Source organism: Charadrius vociferus, unplaced genomic scaffold, assembly GCF_000708025.1.
Source record: "Charadrius vociferus isolate BGI_N301 unplaced genomic scaffold, ASM70802v2 scaffold273, whole genome shotgun sequence".
Classification (NCBI taxonomy): Eukaryota; Metazoa; Chordata; class Aves; order Charadriiformes; family Charadriidae; genus Charadrius; species Charadrius vociferus.
Window position 1 is genome coordinate 888,078 of NW_009647750.1, and position 21,226 is coordinate 909,303.

General features: G+C 40.0%; 1 protein-coding gene across 1 annotated transcript in view; it reads right to left on the minus strand.

Moving 5' to 3' along the window:
- Window positions 1-2,333: 2,333 nt before the first annotated feature.
- Window positions 2,334-21,226, minus strand: part of SLC9A7 (solute carrier family 9, subfamily A (NHE7, cation proton antiporter 7), member 7) — a 49,247-nt gene continuing 30,354 nt past the window's right edge. Inside the window, exons 14-18 of the mRNA XM_009882117.1 lie at window positions 19,470-19,529; window positions 14,465-14,528; window positions 11,896-11,978; window positions 8,378-8,483; window positions 2,334-2,582 (exon numbers count right to left, since the gene is read on the minus strand). Of these exons, the coding sequence (XP_009880419.1) occupies window positions 2,334-2,582; window positions 8,378-8,483; window positions 11,896-11,978; window positions 14,465-14,528; window positions 19,470-19,529 (562 nt within the window). The remainder of the gene's footprint in view (window positions 2,583-8,377; window positions 8,484-11,895; window positions 11,979-14,464; window positions 14,529-19,469; window positions 19,530-21,226) is intronic.

Here is a 21,226-nt window from a genome sequence, read left to right on the forward strand (position 1 = left end):
TCTGCATAAGGCTCTGTTTTTCAGCCAAAGTGATTTGGTAAGCTTCAGCTTCAAGCTGCATGTAAAGATTTGCCTCATTGCATTAAGTCCATTTATTTTGGGTAAGTTTCACTTTCTCAACCCAAAACTTGTTTCATATGACTCAGCTATTAACTCGTAATTGTTGTAGAAGTCTCAGGTCCTCACTCAGCATTTCCAGCACAGGTCCCAAATACTTGTCCAAAACGAATGCAATTGTTTTTGTAATTTAGGAGGAAATTACTTTTCCCACTGCCAGAGCACTTAAAAAAAAAAAAAACCCACCACCAAACCAAACCAAAAAGACGAGCCATGTAAACACTATAAATCACATGGATCATTGTTATTTGCTTTGTCTTTCTTGAAAGCAGAGGAGAATTGAAAAGGAATTGTTCTGCTCAGAGATATTCATCAGGGTTAGTTACTCTTCACCATTTAAGAACAGAGCTCAGACCGTATTGCTCTTCCAGTTTTTCCACAAAAAAAGCTTCTGGTTTCCTCATGTTTCTTTTCTTAATAATGTCAGACAGTCATTACAGATCAATGCCCTTTACAAATTTACCTTGGAAGGACAGACAAGGAGGTAGATGACTCACTAGAGAACACATTTGAAAGAGAGCAGACTGGACAATATGACTGCAACGTTTCTCTGCAGCAATAAGTTCTCGTACTGAAGTTAGCCCGTGAAGTTTAATAGTTAAGGAAAAACAGAGTGGGTATTTACTCACACACAATTTTATGAGAGGAACAACTGAAATGGCAGCAAGAAAATCACACTTTTTAGACAAACTGGTATTACAACACATTAGGGGGCTACAGAACTCTTTAAAAAAATAAACCTTTTGAGACATGAGAATGAAATCACATTTCAGCATGCTTTACATAGCTGAACAGCTCTTCGAAGCGTGTGTTTTTCAGCTATTGTCAAAGTCAAGGTTACCTCCTCATAAGGAAATTAAAAAGCATTTAGCGATAAGTTAAAGCTAGCCTACGTGTAAGTGGGCTAAATACTAGGCAAACCGCTCTTCGAAGCGTGTGTTTTTCAGCTATTGGCAAAGTCAAGGTTACCTCCTCATAAGGAAATTAAAAAGCATTTAGCGATAAGTTAAAGCTAGCCTACGTGTAAGTGGGCTAAATACTAGGCAAAGATTTTTCCCTTTTCACATTTAAGATGATACTACAGTTCATCACTTCTGTAGCTTGTATGTTGTTGTACAATGCCCCAATGAAGTTTCACATCTACTCTGCAAAAGAGAACAAGAGTAAACACTTTTCTTTTAGGATAGTCACAAATGGTAAAGCCAGTGGTATTTGTTTGTCCGTTTAATTAGATGTTTGCTGTTTATCACACACAAGAACTGTAAGCAGAGTCCATGGATTCTTCCGAGCAATGTGAAACCTCATGGTTCCACGCAAGTTCAATACTGCCTCTCTCTCTCTTCCCCTCCTCCTCTTACCTGCTGTTTTCCCCAGCCCAAGATACATTTCCAACTATCGTCAAACGATTTTAAGAACCTTAAGGGAGAGAAAGTTTTACCTCATGACTTCTACCCGAGAGCACCTGGCTCCGGGCTTGTGTCAGGTCTGGTACGCCTTAGACCACAGGAAGTTGGATGTCTTTTTTTTGAGGCACTATAAGTTAGGCTAATAGTAATAGTCAAGTTGCCCAAAGCTAAAGGGACAAGTAGCTCTCATTGCCTTCCTATTTAAACACATGGCCAGTGAAAAAAAATCTTCTTTTCCCTTTTTCCCTGAAATACTTGAAGTACAGCTTGCAGTAACAGATTTCCCACAGTCTTGCATTCATGTACCTGTAGTCCTAATGTATACCGCCCCATTTTGCTCTATAGTTTCCTCAGCCTCAGGAGAGAAGCTAACAATGGGTCTCTCCACATTCAAATAAACACACACATCCTTTTTTATCTCATAATAATTATCATGTTTATATTTCTTCTTCCACATTCCCAAGCTAAGCCAAGACAAGCTCAGTTCTATGACAATGTTTTCATGTACCTCTCTTCAGAGAGAGCGGCTGCAGCTGAACAAGACAATTGCAGCTTGCTAGTTATACTTGGATTCAATATGCAGTTGAAGAGAGGAGAATGACCAGTTTTCTCATTCGTCTCTTTTCAGACACCTAGAAAACCCCACTGTCAGCATCTTGAGTAAAAAATAGGTGACATCTTCAGACCCTAGTAAAACCACTTACACATGTTAACTTGTTTAAATAAACATCCCCACCTCAAGTGACACAGTGGCCTGCAGTCTTCCTTGATCCATCCACATAGCAAGAGTTATTTTTACTGAGTCAGTAATCATGCATTGTCTTCCAGAGGAAATACAAGCCGGGTGCCCCGGCTTGTAACTTCATGATCTGCTGCTCCCAGATCACGTTCCAGTGCTTCCTCTGAACTACTTTTTGTTCTCCTGCCGTCAAGGCTAGTGGTAGCAGTATGGGGGCCAGAAGAACCGTTTGCAGTTATTGTTGTATCACCGTACGTCACAGTAAGGTCACCATCATTCAGAATAAAATCAGAATCCTCTTCTCTAAGCTGCTCTTGATTCTGGAAAAAAAGGAGAAAAACCTTTGTACAGTGCACAACATCTAGTCTTTGCCAAGAAGGTAACTGAACAGGAGAGTTTAACTATGTGTCAACACAGAACCACCTTAAGAAATGTTAAAAATAACCTTGCACCCAGTGTTTGCAAATCAGCTTACTGCTCCCTGTATAACTACTGCTATTGTGGAGAGATGAGGGAGAGCTGAATCCAAGAACCAGGTTATGAAACGGGTAACTAGGGATTTAATAGCACTGGAAATTTACCAGAAGTATAGGAGAGATGAGCAGTATACACTGGTTTTTGCACGACAATTTAGAAGGCAGTACAGGTAAAAGACTGGAGGCCAAGCACAACTAAGTCACTCTAGATACAAAGTCAGAGTTGCGTCTGTTTACTAACTTGACTAATTAGCAAAGACTCATGCAAACTGGTAAGAACTCATTAGGCCCAAATTCTTTATATTCAAGGTTTCCTCAACAAATTCTTTTTACAGATCGAAAACTAAACATTCTTTTAAACTATTTGCTTACTCTTACCTGGTACTAAACAGAAAATTGCTTGATCTAGTTCTTAGGAACACTCTTGAGTCATAAAAGTACAAAAGACTGATAGAAGAAAGTGCTTGCTTCATAGTTTTGTAACTCGTTCCGATACGTTTTCTTTCCAGAATCATTTAAAAGAGCATCTCATGAAACCCTGTGCATTTATTTTAGCAGAGATGGGATGAAATATATGGTCGGAGACTAGAAATTGCTGAAGCGTAACAAAGCACTTAATTTCTCTACACAGCATAATACAACAGCAAGCAATTGTACCATGTTTCACTCCTGTTTGACTTGTTCTTGTTAAAAGGCGAAACAGCTGAATTGGTCAGAAGATGGGGCTTCCTCATATTTGAAGAAAATTCAAATCAATAATATAAGCTTGTTTTCTTGCAACTGAGAGCCATTATTTCCCCACATGAATAGCTCCATACTGCTCAGCAAGAGCTGCAATCTAAGTATGTGTATTGCTGTTCTCCTCAGTAGGCTAGACACCAATCAGGCTACATTCTCAAAATATGTAATTTTCTTCCACTTCAGCAAAGGAAGGAGGGCACAGGCTACATGAGATGGGATCCCTATGATCAGCTTGACCAGAAAGCCCTACCTGTATTGCAGAACAGGAGTTCAGGGCACTTGAGATTGAAAGTGCTGATTAACCTGTCCATGATGAAAAATGCAGTGCCTGGCTAAATAAAACTTCCTGGGAAAGCTTCCTGTCATTATTTCAGGATGATAATCAACCAAAATAAAGCAGCAGAAGCCTCTAGATGATACAGAATATTTAACTGATGAGGACTGGAGGTGGTGTCAGGAGTTTACCGAAACCAACAAAAGAAATACTGTAGTTCAGTGTCGGGTGCAAGACAAGCCCTACATAGAATGACCGTTGTTTTCTCAGAACCTTCGTGGCATCCAAATTTATCATCACTTATTACAGACAAGGTTGGTGTGGTAGAGATCACTGTTCTCAAAGAGCAAATACAGTTTAGGACACTTGCTTTCTTTGATTGCAAAGAAAACACTGAACTTAAATCACTATCTTAAAAAGGGCAGAAATTAAAGGGTTCATCTATAGCAGGCAGAAATGGATTTTACAAGCTTTCCATTGCAAAAAAAGTGAAAGTCTGAGGGACAAGACCAAGATAATTAAAAAATGTACTCAAAATAATTGGCTGCTTAAGAAAATCCGGTATCCCTATATATTCTGTTTTTGAAGAGACATTCAAATAAAGAAGAAAAGCAGATAAATGAGTCAGAAGTAGGCAGTTTGTGACTGTTGACCAGTGATGTTTTAAGTCGAAGAAGCTGAGAAGCTCTATCGCAAGTTGCCTTTCATGGTGTTTGCTCTTGGAGAAGCACCAAGGAGCGGAAGGCAGGGCTAACAGCACATCAGGAGGTATTGCGATACCAGGGCCACGTGTGACGTGGCTGCAGCAAGCCCCCAAAGCATCTCCACAATGCTATTTAACAGCGAATCCTCACAGCCACCCATCAGATAAGAAACTGGTAAGAACACACACACTACATTTGAGCTTCCCCAAAAGGCTGACAAGCTTTTGGAAGCACTATACTGAAAGGAGAAGGCCACAGGCTTTATACTATATGGCAAGTCCTAACTCAGCCTTTGCTGGTTTGTTGCAAGCTATACTTACATGTATGTAAACATTATCAGTTCCAGAGAAAACAGTGAGCTTTCTATCAACATAGTGAACAAACATTGCCTTGTACGAACCAAATTCCACTTATTTATTTCACTTCTGAATAGCACTGTAAGCAGCAAGCAATTTCATATATTTTCCCAGAGAACATTCATGAACAATCCCACGTAGTATACAGATACGCTATGTTTGCGAGCAAAAAGGATGGGTGAATAAACCTACTGTGCTTCATGCAGCATGAACAATTCTTTCAAGAAAGACAGGAAATGTATCCAAGTAGATCCCTAGAGACTTGAAATTCTTCCAAGAATAACCCTAAACTGGCCTCTGCAATCCCCTACAGTTCTGTAGGAATAGCTTCAATTCACTCAAAAAACAGGTCTGAACTTCAGTATTTAAAACTCACAAACTAGCATGGCTAAGTACCTACATCCAAAACCCTACAAAAGACTGAATTTTGCTTTCACGTGCTGACCATAAACTTGAGGGACCTCACAGCATTCTGCCCCATTTGTGGTAAAGTCTGCTTATGCTCTTAAGAATGCCTGCTGGAGACATTAAAATGGCTAAAGCTTATTTAGAGTTACTGCTTACAAAGCCAGTCTTTATTGCCTCCTAAGGCAGGGCAAAAAGAAGCACGTGCAAAGTACATCACACACAGAAAGCGCTGGTAGTCACCACGTACGCTGCTGGTGCTGAATACAGCACGGCCATCATGGGTAACAAACTTGCATCAGAAGTTAATCTTGTGGGTCCAAAACAAACCCATCAAGTAGTATGCACGCAAAATATATTACAGCTTGATTTGGTTTAGAGTTTCTCAGCTGAGTTCAAACTCATCAAGGAAACTAAACAATTTTTGCTATGAAGCTAGAACCACAAAGAAAGGTGAAGGGGGAGGCACAGCTGAACAGTTTTCTTACCAGTTTTAGGAGTTACCTCCTCCAAGACTTATACAGACTGCAAATGAAGTTTCTTTACTGGGTTTGCATACTTAGAAAAGTAATTCAATACCCTCTACTTTCATACCAACTGTCACACTGTGTGTGATGCAAGAACTAAACTTTAAATAAATGGGTGGGAGAGTGTGTAGGACAAAATACACCCTTGAACAAACAAGAAAAGAAAAATAATCCCCAGGAGCGCTTCATCAGGAAAAGCAGGTGATAACACAGATGCTTCTTCCAAATGGGATAAATGGTTGATGAAACAGAATTACTAGAAGTTTCAAAGGACATGTCAAAAGGGAAGAAAAGAAGTGACCTACACTAGTCCAGGATAAATTGGAAACCCTGCCAAATGGTCATGCACTGGAGATAACACTAGGAGAGAAAAATAGCAATGAATTTTTGAAAACAATCATTTAAAACACTACCTACAGCAACCTTTCATGTTTTTAAGTTCTAACTTGGATTCTGTTTGCATGGGAAACACTTAATGGTGAGCCTAGCGGCACAGTCTTGAAGCAGTGGGAGAACATCAGCAAGGAATAGGAATGATAGCTCTGGAAAAAAGCCACTGTACCTCACCCCTGCACTCTGATGTAGAACCTTACGTGTATGCCACGCAAATTCAAGCTTAGAGGCCATGATCTCATAAGTAGGAATAGGTTGTAGGTGGACTATGTAATAAGATTATTTGACTTTCAAACTTTAAAACCCTCCTTTAGCATCTAATTAAAAATACGTACTCCTGCTCACAAGTGAAAATGAGTTCTAAATAAGGTTGTAATAAAGCCAGAGGAAAAAAAAAATTAAACAACAAAAGCTGAAAACAATACACAAATATACAGATACTATAGCCGCATACTTGTATGCTTTTTTCTCTTTCTTCTCTATGTAGATTTTAGAACTGCTCAGATATCCACCTGAATGAGATCTAGGATTTACTACTTTTTGAAACACCTTTTCCAGCTATGTTACATTCTGTTGAGTATTTACAGTGGTTTTGCCTGTTTAATTCAAAGTCTTCAGTCTTTAATTCTCTCAGATGCACCATTCATTTTCCCTGCAAATATCTCACAAAAGCACAACTATTCCAAGCAGTTTCTGTCCGCCCAAAGACATGGCTCTCAGTTGCTTCACCTGAACTTACTAGGGAGGCAAAAAGATTCCACAGCTTTTTAACCAGTAATAAAATTATATAGTCAAGTGCTGTAGCAAAGCCAGCCATGCAAAGAAATTAAAAGCAAAGTAACTGCAAAGTTTGGAAATCTTGAAAAGAAATCAGAAATAAAATCTCAAAACTATATTCTTTGCTAAGTTAACATAGCAATGCACCAAAATAGGAACAAGAAGAGACAATATAATGTGAAATTTCCACGTTAAACACTTTAACAAAGTATGCAGCCTTATAAGCATTTTTAATGAAGTTAACACCCCAAGAGGGAGAATGCGTGTGTGTCACAGAACCAATCCAATTAAAGAACAAGCTTCTACTTATAAGCTCCTACATGAGGTAGTAGCTAAGAACGAGGAGTAAAGAGAAAAAAAAAAAAAGCCCAACTGTTAGAAAAAAAATGAAAGTCAAAGCTTGCATGTTCATTCTGGTTAGATTCTCAGTTACTGGATAACTAATCTTATAAGATCATGCATAGATAGACATACGGGCAACACACAAGTAGGCCAATTGGTCTGGTGGTTGCCTTCCAGCCTAGATCTGTTTTAAGATCTCCAGCGGCGTTATAAAGATGGGAACAAGGCCTATTTCTTGCATTACTAATAGCTCCAAATACACAGTAGACATTTCAAGCTTCTTTGAAATTTTACTGTCAGGTAAGAGTGAGATGCTAATGATACCAGAAAGAAACGCAGGGAAGTATTTAAAAGTGGGATTCATAACTTACTAGGAAAAGATCAATAGAAATCTGGTCTGAGAGCACTTGAAGATAGCAGAGACGTTACTATTTCAGAGAACCTGCAAATTTGAGTGATCCCACATAGTACTATAGTTTTATTTACAAACAATTCATAAAAGTTGTAGATTTCAGAAGCACTGTACAGATAGGAATGGCACGTATCAGGATCCTGCAAGAGTGATAGGAGACTGAAGCATTAATTATTGCAAGACACGGCTGTAAAGACAGTATAGCGACCTGCTAGACTGAGATAGGTAACTGATTAACAGTTTCTGAAGAGTGATCTCAAATTTCACAGTGGAAACAATGAAGGGAAGCTCTACCAGGTTTCTTTCTGGCATGGGTAAATGTGCCAGTGCCTTCTCTGAAGGAAAACTTCAACACAACCTTAGCAATAACAGGAAAAGAATCTTGTCTAAAAGTCTTGGGAAGGGACTGAATAGTTGGAAGTGATTCACTGAACCAGTTTATTGACTAGGCCTGTAATTTTCCAATATCCTCAGATGTTATTTTTTTTTAATGTAGTATTTGAAAAATAAGATCATATCTGATTTATCCTAACAGAAGCTGTTGCCTCAGGGGAGAGTATCTTAAATGTTTTCTGCCTAGAACAAACCAGCACTTTCTTGCAGTATGGACATCATACCAACCTTTTGCCTAAAGAGAAAAAAATCCTGCTTTGCTGAAGCTAAATAAATAAAAAACAAAATTTAGAAGTATTGAGTCATTCTACTTACATCATAAACCTGGGGACTTGTCAGACAGCGGGCTATCAGGCCACACCAGCTGGGTAGAGTTGTGGTTAACGGAGGGCCACTGTGAGTGAGAATTGGCTTTAAATAACTTAAGTAGTTAAGGAAAATATATCAGTGCTCAAAAACTACTACTGAAAATAAAAAGACAATTGTACATAAATGTGGTTCTGCCTTTGATCTATGTGCTGCTTAATATTTGTATATAAAACATCCACTGAAAAAATCTGCATTAGTAAACAAATAAATGAAAAACATCTTCCCCCCAACATTTTTCCCTTGATCCTTTTGAGGGCAGTTTCTTTACCCACACATTTACTGCAAGGGGAACCAGCTACCTCCGAAAGTTTCAAGCAGTTGCAACGTTCCCAGCTTTGGAGCTCTCTGGAGCCAGAAGCAACAAGCAGGGGTACAAGTGCTTTGATGTTAATAGGTCCAAGGGTGTTTCTGCTCTGCAGATGGGAGCATGGTGTCAAGGTTGCAAGCTAGAGGTGGCAAGGTGACACACCTATGTGGTTTGATACAGAGACATAAAGAAATCCCGTCCATCCAACGTCCCCCAAGCAATGCAGCAACCCAAACTGGTCCACTGCTAGATGGTCACTGAGCCACAGAGATGCAGCAGAGATCTTACTTGGAAAGGCTCAAAGACATCTCTGCAGTGCACATTTACATACCATGCAGAGCCTCAGAAAGGTGAAGGGAAAACTGTATGCCAAGAACCACATAACACAGTGTGGAAGGAAAGCAGCTGCCCAGACAATGCTACCTAGATTACATTGAGGGGACATGGGTGTGGGAAAGGAAGGTGTCTTCATACCTCTCCTTATAGGTCTGCCTCCAATTAAATCATAATTGTTGCTAGTACTCCAGACTGATGATATGCCTGAGGAGATGCTGAGGAGTCAAAAAAGTGTCCCTGCTACAGAGCAGCATGCTCATCTTGACTGGCACAAGAACAGAGCTCAGGAGGAAAGCGCTAAGACTTCCAAACATTGTCTGAAATCAGGACCAGAAGGTGTAGGGGTTTTTTGTTTTATTTGTTTGTTGTTTTTTTGTTTTGTTTGGTTGTGGTTGTTTGGGTTTTTTTTTAAGTCAGTCTCATTACATATAAGTATATATTGCAGGTATTCGAGTTACTTTCTAAGGCCTCTAAGCACAGAGAGAACCAAGTCCTCTTGTGAAATATAATGGAGTTTCCCTGTTGCTCTCAATAGATCAGGTGCTTGGGGCAAAGAGGGAGTTAATAAAAGGGGCTGTTTTAACAGAGATGTATCCTTCCCCTTTAGCAGAGCCCGGCATAGCACGTTTACTTGAGCACATAACAGTGTGATTATGCCACTGCAGTTACATTTCCTCCTTCCCTCCCCCAGTAACAGTGTGGCTACACCCAGTTCTGGAAAGACATAAACTGTCTGCCCCTTACACTAACCTACCAGTCTCTCTGTTTCCCTGTGACAGACATGCACACAGTAACTCAGTCATAATAAAATAAACCCAGTAAAGGACATGTGGTACTGCAAAGTTGCAGTTTTCTTCATGTTTAACAATTGTGGGTGAACCCAGAGAACAGCCCGTGACATTAAATGAACTCTGCGTTCCACAGGAATGAAGTTCCTTGTCATCCATCCACACAGAGCTCTGCAGGCAATAGCCAGCATCGCAGCACACTGCCAACTGCATCTTACTTGCGTCTTTTCCAAGTTAAGTTTCCTTGCGAAGAGCGAATTCTGAAACAATCCGCCTTTCTACCCACAAACCAAGTGAATGCACTAGCAAAACATATTTTGACATTGCCATGGGTATAGAAGTGGCAATTCTAAAGATCATGCCTTCCGTGCAATCTAAGCCCACCCAGCCAGTGTTTATCTGAACGCTTCCTTGCAACAGGAAGAACAGAATTTTACCTCTAAGATACAATAAGACAATTCTGCCTCTGGGTATCAGTTTCCTTGGCACAAGCTTCACAGAAACCTTCCCTGAAGATTGCTAGTCAGCACTGAAAAAAGCAAAGCCATTATCAGCATCCTTTAAGTTTCTGTGAAACAGCTAATTAAGCTGTAATTTTCACCTAGCTCTCTCCGTGCCCTTGCTGCAGCTGCTGGGGACCACGCTAGTGCTAGCATCAGCCAAGGGGAAGTCAGCATTGCCAGCTACTCCTTTTTTCATCGGGCACATCCCTTTTGTAAAGGCAGGGGAAGAGGATAGCTCTGCTTCCTTCTTAAAAAGACAAAAAAGAAGCAGTCAGCTACAGCCAGATCCTTCCGTGCTTACCACAGTAGGTTTTTTGGTTGGTTTTTTTTTTTAAATAACAATTGACCTCAATACACTTCAACACCAGCCACTACCACTCAAAGGGTTAACTTGAAATTACTAACATTTATGAATATTTAAACTAGCACATACGGTCCCTTCTGCTCTTAGGCCCAATACTACTGCACGTGAAAGCAAACAAACAGATTTTATCCTGAATAGGCAGGTGCTATAAGGATCTGAATGCTTTCAATGCTATACCCAGGTTTCTGTGGGTGGGAAATCTTGATGCACAAGGCATGGAAGGAAACTATTGCGCTCGAACCAGGCCAGCAATCTCTGATCAATCAATGGCTTAGACCCCAGTGAAAAGACTCACTTCTCAGCTGCAAGCTTTAACAAGATTAAGGCCCTGTCACAGGTATTTACATATATTTAACTGCCCCAGAAATTACTAGGAATCCAGAACTGAAATTTCTTAGAATTTCTGGCTATAAGTGACTTGCCATGGCCACAAGATTATCTTTGCCATTTTCCACTAAGTGAGCGTAAGCTGTTAAGGAGGGTCACCTGTATGATATACTGATTAAGAATATCCTAAGTAGACTAAAAAAACCCACAAACTTGAAAAACAGGACAGGTACACAAAAACTGCTCAAAAGCTTAAACAAGGCTTCTTAAATAGTATAATAATAGCTTCAGAAAGTTCGTACAGTACTATATACACACAAGGACACTCTGCTTTAACACCCATAGGAAGTTCTAGATATACTGAAGGGAATAAGCTGGATCACATGTAGATTTTAAGTTCCAAAACTTCCCACATCAGCAACAGGTTTCCAAAGAGGACTTCATCACAAGAGCAGATGGCTCTTCAGAGCAACAGGTTGGGGCACAGACACATACAATGAACTAGAACACTAGTCTGTGCTATGAGCATCATTGAAGATAACAGATTAGTGGAACAAGCCAGAGGATCTGAAATAGTTGGCTGTCTTATTGGTGAGGAAGGAACTTCAGCTCCTAGAACTGACTGGTTTCTGTCCTCCAGCAAGTGTGACATACCACACGTTAGATAAAGGAAAGGCCTGTCTTCGGAGTCAGTGAGTTCAAGCTTCAGTTCTGTTCCTTGAACCTATCAAATACTTGATCTTTCTCCTGTTTGACTCTCAAGTGCTTAAGGCTACACATGGGAAAGAAAAAGTGAACATTTCATGTCTTGAGGCTAAGCTGTGCTTTCAAAAGGATACTTATGGTCAAAGCTATACCATAACCTGAAGAGCCAAGCACTTTCCTGCTTTGTCCTGTTCCTTCTTTCAGAATCTGGGCCATCCTAAAAATAAGATAAAAACATATTCAATTATTTCAGGCAGAAAAAAAACAAATCATACATTCCAATCATTCATGTTATAATATCCTGTTCAAAAAGCCAAATTACTTCAATACTGTACTTGGACTGCAGAAGAAAACTGAGGTTACCTTCCCTAAAATGACCAGAAATGACTGCAGAGAACCAGGCCCTCTTCATTGCCCTTAAGTTACCTTAACGAGCCCTCTAGCACCAAGTTCCCTTGAGTCTAAAAGCTTACTGCACAGTTAATGCAGTAACGGATATAGAAATAAGTATAAAACTTACAAATAAGCCTCGTTGATGTCTCGTCCCCATCCCCCTTCCCAAATAAATGAACTTGAATAATCCAGACTGATCCCTATTCAGTGCCAGGTTGGCTTCCTTAACTCTAGATCTATTTGATGTTCTTTCCTTAAGCGTATTGCTTCCTTGAAAGACCAAGGGAATTTACCATATCTGATAAACTCTCACAAACCTGATGAAATATATCACACTTAAAAGAAACGTGCTTAACAGGGAATCCATATAAAATCACAATTAAGAAAGGTCATGCAAATTTCATAAGTGCTAACAGTGTTAAATATAATCCCTTTACTAGCTGTGTTGCAAGTCATCCCACCAGCTGGTCTGCAGCTGCATTTGTTTTTACATTTGTAACTGTTTTGTTTTTTTGGGTGGCTTTTTATTTTTTTGGTCAGAGGCCAAAGTTAAACATGGGAAAACAGATTAAGTGAGAACACGTTGTATGAATCATCAACTACTGGAAAAGAACAAGACAGGATTGCCCTGTGTAATTCTGATCTGCAGAAAATCCATGATCCACCAAGAGTTAAAGCTTAGTACATTTTCACTCCCTCACCATCCCAAATGATGTATTTTCTTTAACTGTGACATGCTGCTAATCTTGGCTTGGTGACAGAAAGAGGAATCCAAAGGGAACTGACTAATGGACTCCATTAGGAATGCAATGCACAGCTAAAGAGGGAAACAAATGGGTTAGTGCCTTATGTTTACATGGGAAAAAAGCAAACAAGATATTTCCACCCAGACACTGAATGAGAACAGAATACCCATGCTCTGCTTCCTGCTAAAGCAATTCCTCAAATACAGTCTGAACTGGCCAAAGCCATCTTACCATGATACCACTTCCTCACCTTTGTTTTAAGCAGTAACTGCGGCCTTCACTGTAAAAGGTGTTTTGAGGCCTGGCCTTCTGGTTGCTTCCAGATAGATACAAAACCAAGTTCACCCTTTTTTGGTACCCATACCCACTATTTCAGAATCTATTTTGTGTGCTGCACACAAGCTTCTACAAAGAACACAGAGATGCCTAATGCAGTATCTGCAATGAAAAAGATGCTTCCTGAGCAAGTAACTCTTATCTGTACAACTTGTGATATTAAAAAAAAAAAACAAACCCACACACAAGGCAGGAGAAGCCACTAATAAGAAAGCTGATCCCAAATACAGCAGGTATCCCATGCATGTATCTGACCAGCCTGAGCACCAGCATCATACAACCTGAGGTTTACAAAGCAGAGTTCACACACTTGCACCCCAAGCATCCCCTGGGTCCAAAGTCATCTGTCTTTCCTGTCATTCAACTTCCTCCAGCAGGTTCCTGCATAAGCAACCAGTTGTGCTCCTGAACAATTAGCATCAAGCAGCACTCTGTGAGAGTGTAAACTAAGGTCTGGTACAGAGGAAGCTCCCAGTTAAGCCTCTGGAAATGTTGGGTCAGGATTTTTGCCCCCCAGACCTTTCACTCCTCCTGTGAATTCCCTCAGTTTATAGATGAGAAAAACTGAAATTTCTGCTATGAATGACATTCTTTTGACAGCTTTACCAATAGCACATTGCAGGGAAAACAGTCAACTCTTGGGTTGTTACTGATGCATAGAAAGCTGCACTAAAGATTCACAGCAACAGTTTCCCGAGTATAAATAACAAATTTCCAGCACTCCTTTTCCCTCATACAGGTGGTAGGTAGTACAAACAAGATCCAGCTGGCTTGTGGTACCGTATACCGAAATTGGATTAGCAAACTTAATCCTTCTAAGCAAGTCCAAGGGCCAAAATTTGGTATCAATTATTGAACAGAGAAGCCAAGAGGATAATCTCTGGGTCAGTCTTGGGGAAGACTGTTTATGCTGTGGCATGTTAAAAGCAAGCATGTTGGGTGGGTGGGGGAAGAGGAAAGCACATTGTTAAACAGAGTACATTAGTAGATTTGGGAAGGTTTTTGATGCCTTTTATATATCTGTATACATGAGAATTTGAATGCTGCAGCGCTACACCAAACAGAGAATGTTTTTCAGTGGGCTTTACTTGAATATTATAAAGTAAAATGCATTACTGACTTGACAGCTAAGAGAAAGGTTTTATCCATGCACATAGCTTCTGCAATTCTTTATCGTCTTAGCTATAAAATAAGATCAGCCTCATAGAGAAGTTATGTAATTACTTACTCCTTGTAAGACTTGAAAGCTGTCATTAGTAGGTGGAGGATCCTGATCTGGGTCAACCCCAACCCTACAGAAACATTAGGAAAACAAAGCAAGTGGTGTTACTGAGGGTTGTAAATGCTGTAAGTTTGGCAGAATGCATTTTAAAAGCACGTTAAGCACCCAGCAAAGCTGCGTTCAGAGAGGTCATAAGAATAGTTTGAGGAAGAGCTGTCCATTATTCCCCTGCAGTTACATATCTATAAACAAGATACTTTTTCACTCAAGCAGCAACTACCTGTAGATAACAGCTTTAACTCCACCCCAGCATCAACTTTAACTGCTTACCTTTGCTGCCAATTCTTTTAGGACACTGGCAAATACTATTTTTTGTTTAACAGGTGAATCGCAGGTGACATCCTCTTCAGTGGAGAACATCCCTCACGTCCAACAGCAAGAAACTAGAGACTAAGGATAAACCCAGCCAAAATATTTTACACAGCAAATAACTTAGCTGCCAGATAGGCCTGAGAATGGCTCAAATATATGATTAAAAAAAGCCACACATCCCCCAAGTTTTAATGCACTGCGTGAAGCAACAAAAATACTTTATAAAGACTCATTATATTAACTTGCTGCAAGTTTCATTCCCCTGACACAACACAGCCACGCCACAGTACATTAACAAGAAGTCTGTCTAGTCCAGCCTCCCACCTGAGTGAGGGAGGGTCTGTATAATGAGATGGTGGATGATTACAGAATAATATCTTCATAAGAAGTTGTCTACTCACTTTTGCGTAGTTAGTGAGCATCTTATTACTGAATCATCCTTTCACATAGCGCTCCTATCTGAGATGGGTATTTAATCCTTGTAATCATGTTCAGGTTTTTGAGGTCTGTTTTGGGGATAGCTATTTGTCAAGATTAGATTTGTCTGGTTTTAAATCCTATTCATGCCTTAACCTCTGTGCTCTCTTGTATAACCTAGACCTCCAAAGTCAAATGTTAGGTAAGACTGTCAGTCTCAAATGTGTTGTGTTTCAGTCCTACCACGTTGCATAATAAGTGTAGGAAAACACAGGCGGTAACAAAAACATATTCATTTCCCCTCTCTTGGAAGGGACTGAGATGGTTTAGTGTAATTTCTTTGTTACCTAGACTTTGTGTCAGCCATTTCTAGCCATGCTGTTTATGCAACAACCCTGAGGATCACCAGGAACCAACAGAACCTTGCTGGCAAGACCACATCATTTGTGTGTCCCAGGGACAGTGCTTGCATAAGGCAAGCAGTGATCCAGACACGACTGAACTTCAGGCACAGAAAATGGCATGGATTAAACTAAAAGGGAACAGCTTCAAATAACTTGCAGGGCAGTACATTCTAATAGAATATTAGAAGAAAAGTAGGCACTGAACTAAAGTTTTACGTCATCCTTGTGGACTCATGGCCAATCCAAGGCCTCAGATGACAATGTAGTTCAGGGAAAATCCAGAAGGCCACTCTAAGACAGCCTGCAGCAGCCCCATATAGGGTTAGTGCTGACCCAGTCCTCTGCTTGGATTTTTTCCTGAGTCTCCTTTCTTTCCTCATCCCTTCCTTTTTCCACATACAGAGTCGTCTTAACCCTTAGGCACATTTGGCCTGGGAAGTCATAGGCACTGACCAGCCTCAAGACTGAAAAGTTTCACCAGTTTAAGGGCACACTGGACAGATTCGGTACTGGATTGTAACACATGCTAAAATAAAATGCCACACAGAAGAGCTCTGAAAGGTTGCAAGGGCTTAGACATTACTGCTTAGGCTATCATTAAGTAGTGAGGACAGGATAAGAAGGGTTTTCTGCAGACAAACTCGTTACCTAATGAAGCCTCGTGCAGAAAGCTGACAACCAACATCAGGAAACCCGCTCAGTATGGCAATATGTATAAGACTGTGCATTCCTTTATAAATACACATAAAATAAATTGATTTGTGGCTTTCCAAAGCTGCACATTGGGGAGGTTCAATGCACTATGCACAGCAACCACGCTCATGTTAGCTGTGCGGCTGGCAGTAGGAACGGGGAGTTCAAGAAGCTCGTTCCAGAAGATGAACATAGCTTGCATTCCCTGCATAGTTTTAACTCACTGGTCTACCCATTCACTTCACAGTACGTAAGAAAACCAAACAATTCAGAATGCCTCAGCTTTTAGTTGTCTTACAAGGTTGTGCATTTGTTTGTGGGGATTTTAACTGCCCTTAGGCAGGGGAAGGGGGCTTGGTGAAGGACAAAAGCAGCACGACCATACTGTTCAGTGAAAAGTTACAGTACATCACAGGCCAGATGTTTGGGTTCACTGTTGCACTGAAGAGAAAAAGAGAGTTTTTCTATATTAAAATGGTTCAACTTTTAAGAAAAAAAAAAATCTTACTACAGATGTTTCTTTCAGTACTGAAATAGTTCATCGACATAGGCTTGTCCATTTTAATTTTTTTTTCAAAGTTATTCTTCAGGTGAATCTATATTTTGAGTATTTCTAGTTAGTTCTTTTCTATAAATCTTTTTTTTTTTAAGTTCATGTTTTGAAGCGTGTTCTTCAGTTCACATATTAACACAAAATACATTACTATTTTGAATTCCCATGACTACTTTTTGTATCTTTCAACAAGCACACTGTGTCTCTTATTCTCTACTCTAGCATGAATTGTATAGGAAGCTTTATTTTTTGTAGCAAGACTGCCTGTTTAAGTTTCAAGGTATATACACCCTAGTCTCATGACAAGCATCACATTTTTGCAGGCCCTGTCCTCAAATTTCTAAGAAAGTCTCATCTTTATCACCTGAAAGAAAACAACACCAAAAACCAGTCAAGTGTCTCCCGACCCCCTTTACAGCGAAGAGAAGCACAGAAAACATTTAGTTACTTCAATCCTTACTTAGCTACTTCCATAATTAAAAGTACAAGTAAAGCTGATGCATGTATGTCTTCAGCACATTTTTTCTTCTGGTGGTCGAAAGAAAAAAAAAAAAAAAAATCCATCTCACAGCCTTAGGTACAATTAACAAGGTTCCCGTAATTTAAATGTGCTGTAAAAGCCAATACCAGTTCTCATTTATTTAACTAGTTTTTAAATTAAGAAAACGCATTACTAGATCAATTTTCTCAGATATCGGGGCACAGAGAGGGTAGCCTTACTAACGACTGTGGTGTTTTGCTCAAACTCCCTAGCAGAAAGGCAGGTGAGCAAGCTCTGGTTGAAGACACCGTTTTCTTGAAGAGGAACAGTCTATGTCATGGGGCACATCAGCTGCAGGACAGCCCAGGCCAGGGCAGGGCAGGGCAGTGCAGATGCCAGCAAGCATCTTTGTTTTCCCCTCCACCCTTTCTGAAAACCCATCACAGCAGTTGTGTGTGGATTCCCTGAGGGTGTACAGTACCAATTCAAATAAGTGATTCTTAAAAAGCAGATGTCAGATGAAGAATATGAGCGGTCTTACAGCTGTAAATATATATATATATATCTCCCAAAATTAGGGAAAAAAATCCATCTATTTCCCCAATGGCATCACTTTGGTATTTGATAGATACTTTAATTCTTCAGTACATACAGTTACTGGTACATAATGTTCAGCTGTCTTTATTTCTGCCTTGGGAAGTTTACTGGAATCTGTAGACAAGAGCATACTACAGTACAAAATTAATCTAATTTAAGTATATTGCTTCACTCCTCCCTAATTAAAATATTTTATTGGTTTTAAGGCATAAAAGGCTTTTCACACTTTAAGAGCTCTCTAATAGCAAAGGTACTACCATTGAGCTCCTAACACCCAATACCAAATCACCGCTTTTCTGCTCTTAACTGATTCCCGACCTTCTGGGTCCTTATTCTACAGCTACAACTCCAGCATCACATGTAGGAGAGCAGTTACTAAGATTTGATCCCTCGAATGCTAAACCTATGTATCATTCAGTAATTTAAACAGTGGGGTAGAAAGTGGTTGGCACACAAGACGTGGAACACATAAATGTACGGAAAGGAACAGTAAAAAAAAGAAAGCAGATAGAACTACTTCAAGTTCTCCACTATGTCATTTTAAAGTGGGTGGAACCATTTCTTCTGATGCTTCAAAACCTTTCCAAGGCCCTGCAACACAGATGACAAGTTACTAAAATACCAGACTTTATTACATTTTAGAATATGTAATTACTGTGGCAACAGCCAAGAATGACTGTAATAGATAATAGTTCTGATTCTCTACCACCTAATGTACTGCATCTCTGGCAAATTTAGTAGCTGGCTGGGAACTTTCAAGTGTGACAAGATACATGAAAAACCTACTACTGCCCCATCCCAAAGAGTTTTCTTTATGTAAATATTCTGTATATATTTTTATATATATATATACACACAGACATATACACATTCCCCTACAGATGCCAGTTAGAGATTTATTTTATTTTTTCTTCCTCCTCTATCTATGTACCAGTTCTAGAAACCATCAACTGGAGAAGACTAGGATTCTGGTTTATCTCCATTCTTATTAGCATCTTCCTATAAAGCAATGCGATAACCACCAGCTTTCAAAATACATCCCCAAAGAGCTGGCTGAACTAAATCACCTATGATGTCCCTTCCAACCTGAACAGTTGTACAAAATAACCCCAAGGAATGCTTAAGAATACCTGTGAGACTAAGGATTGCACCCATGATTTCTCAGCTTTCAAGTCTTCCCAGGCCAGAGATGCTAGTTTTGCTTCATTAATTACCCATACATAGAGTTAAAGGATGTGGTGTTTTGTGGGGGTTTTTTGGGGGGGGGGGGTTGTTTTGTTCTTTTTTAAGCTAAAAACATGATATGTGATCCACATTCTCCCAGCTCAGAAGAGAACAGACTCAGAATTGAGGAAAATCTACGGCACTCTGCAGAAAAGGAGAAGCAGCAGCAGCATGCCATAGTACAGAAAAAGAACACACACTTAGTGTTATAAAGATGAAGAAAGCCAAGCACCAGGTTAATTTGGTATGAAGGAAAGCACACAGTGTCACCTGAAATACAGCCAGCGGCTTTCACTCATCTCTTCCACCGATGGAACATGGTCACCAACTCTGGTACAGTACAAGAATGCAATGTGAGTAACAAAATGCTCATGAGATGGTAGCTTTACAGAGCTCCCTAGCAAAACAAAGCAAACCAACAACACCACCACAAACTACCCAACCAAAAAAAGACAAAGCATACAAGAATAAGAATGGCAGAATGTGACAAAAATCATAAAATTAACAACAGCAGCACTTTATGATTGAGATGTCTAGTAATATTCTTCGTTCATTCAGATTCAGGCTGGTAAGACACCTGTATTCATGACAGGCTACCTCCCCCAGAAAATTAGATTCAATAGCTCTGAGGGGAGCTGCTACACAGAGACAGGGCCGATCTAAGACAATTCCTACCACTTCGGACCTGCATATGGTCTAAAAGAGAAAAAGTCATTAGCGAAAGTAATCACAGGAAGCTATGCATGTATGAAAGAGGTCATCAATACTGCTTAGTTTCAGAGAAGTCCAAACCAGCTGGTAATATGTACTAAATCACTGTTGATTTAACTAACAATTGACTAACAATCTTTAACATAATTAATCTCCAATCATAGCAAAGTATGTTTTTACTCCTCGCTTTGCCTTCTTCAGTTGTACTTAAACAAAACAAAAGAAACCCAAACCACAACTGAAAGCATGTTTGGTTTCTAATATTTTTCCATGTGAACTCCTTCAGCAGCTTGGTTTTTTTTTTCCCCCTGTGTTTCCGTGAAGCCATGCTACATGAACTATATATTGCTTATGTGAAATAAAAGCCCAGGTGATCAGAAATCCACAGAAGCCTCACTTTACCAAGAGCAGGTGTACACACCCTGATTGCAGGCTGACATCTTGACAAACCAAATATTTAAGGCCATAGCTTGCTCTATGAAGAGCATGCACTCATCTAATCCTTGAAGGCGGAGGCAAATACCAAACTTTGGATACATTTGTTTTGGATTCCTGGTTCAATAGCTCTTCTCCCATACCAACATAGACTCCAGGTCAGAGCACTCTGCTCCGAAAGGCCAGCACTGAGATGGCTCTGCATATGCAGGAAAAACTGAAATTAAAAACGGCTCAATAACTTCCCTTCTATGACTTCTTTCTCTTTGCCAAGTTAGTATACTGAAGTTTTCCCAGATGTCTATAATGAGTGCAGCACTTTTGGAAAATTTTAGCTATTTTGGAAGAGTTCAACTGTTTCTCAGAAGATGGCTGAGGAAGAAGATAATTTCTACCACCATATTAATTAAATAAATAAGACCCAATCACTAAAAAAGCCCCTGGAATTAAGAAAAGTTGTTTCCGGTTGGTTTTAGGGCGCCTTTGAGTATTTCTTTTACTTGACCTAATCAAGATAATGACTGCTGAAACTGCCTGCTGCTCTTGCCAGAGCTTGGCAGTTAAACACATATCACCCATGTGCTGTAGATGTATCTCATCCCAGCTCCTACAGGGTCTGGGCCTTCCCCAGACTTTCCTCTCTGGTGTGAATTGCTATGTTTCAGAGCACAAGAACAGAGATAAGGAAGCATCTCCCATGCTTAATTCCAGACATCCAAGAGAGGAGGCGATCTCTCTTCTACCAAGGGAAAAACCCCGAGTGGTGAGGCTGGAGGTTCGGAGGCTACACTGCACCTCCATTAAGAGAGACTCAAGATTGATGATGAGAAAGTAGAGATTGGGAAAAAAAGAGGAAAACAGGAGAAACTAGATAGGGAAAG